The sequence below is a fragment of the Pygoscelis adeliae genome, unplaced genomic scaffold, assembly GCF_000699105.1.
Source record: "Pygoscelis adeliae isolate BGI_AS28 unplaced genomic scaffold, ASM69910v1 Scaffold427, whole genome shotgun sequence".
Taxonomy (NCBI): Eukaryota; Metazoa; Chordata; class Aves; order Sphenisciformes; family Spheniscidae; genus Pygoscelis; species Pygoscelis adeliae.
Window position 1 is genome coordinate 557,152 of NW_008825214.1, and position 630 is coordinate 557,781.

At 48.6% G+C, this 630-nt stretch overlaps 1 protein-coding gene across 1 annotated transcript in view; it reads right to left on the reverse strand.

The window, feature by feature from the left end:
• Positions 1-407, reverse strand: part of LHX1 (LIM homeobox 1) — a 5,676-nt gene extending 5,269 nt beyond the window's left edge. Inside the window, 2 exon segments of the mRNA XM_009329126.1 lie at positions 8-102; positions 195-407. Of these exon segments, the coding sequence (XP_009327401.1) occupies positions 8-102; positions 195-364 (265 nt within the window). The 5' untranslated portion in view covers positions 365-407.
• Positions 408-630: the final 223 nt, after the last annotated feature.

Sequence of the window (630 nt, forward strand, 5' to 3'; positions counted from 1 at the left end):
GCCCCGCCGGGCCCCCCGCGCCCTCCCCGGGAGAATAACAACGGTTTCGGGGGCGTTTGCGTGTGCACGGGGAGGGGGGGAAAGAGGCGGTTGTGGGTCACACTGGACAACGGGGGAAAACAAAAACAAAAAAAGGGAAATGAAAAATGGATGCAAAGGAGCTACGGCTCCGGGCAGGGGGGCCCGGTACTTACCGAAAGAAGTCGTTTTTGCAGTAAAGCTTGCCTTCTCGCGAAAAGCATTTCTCTGTCAAATTGCATTTACATTCACAGCACTGAACACACTTCACATGCCAAGCCCTGTCCAGTACATTCAACAAAAACCGGTCCAAGATTGGCCTTTTGCAGCCTGCACAGTGAACCATTGTCTTTGGTTATTTCTGAGAGCGGGGGGTATTGGTTTCCCAGATGTCAAGCAAAAAAAAAAAAATTAAAAATAAAAATAAAAAAATTTTAAAAGACAACACCGGCGTAGGTTTGCTTTTTTGTGTTTGTTTTAAAAGCCTTGGAGAAGTGAAGGAGGAGAAAAAGAAAGGGAGGAAGAAAAATCTTCGTTCGAGTGTCCTAGGAGGGATACACCGGAGAAACCACCCACTGCCCGAGGAGACCAGCGCTTCGACACAACCGCAGA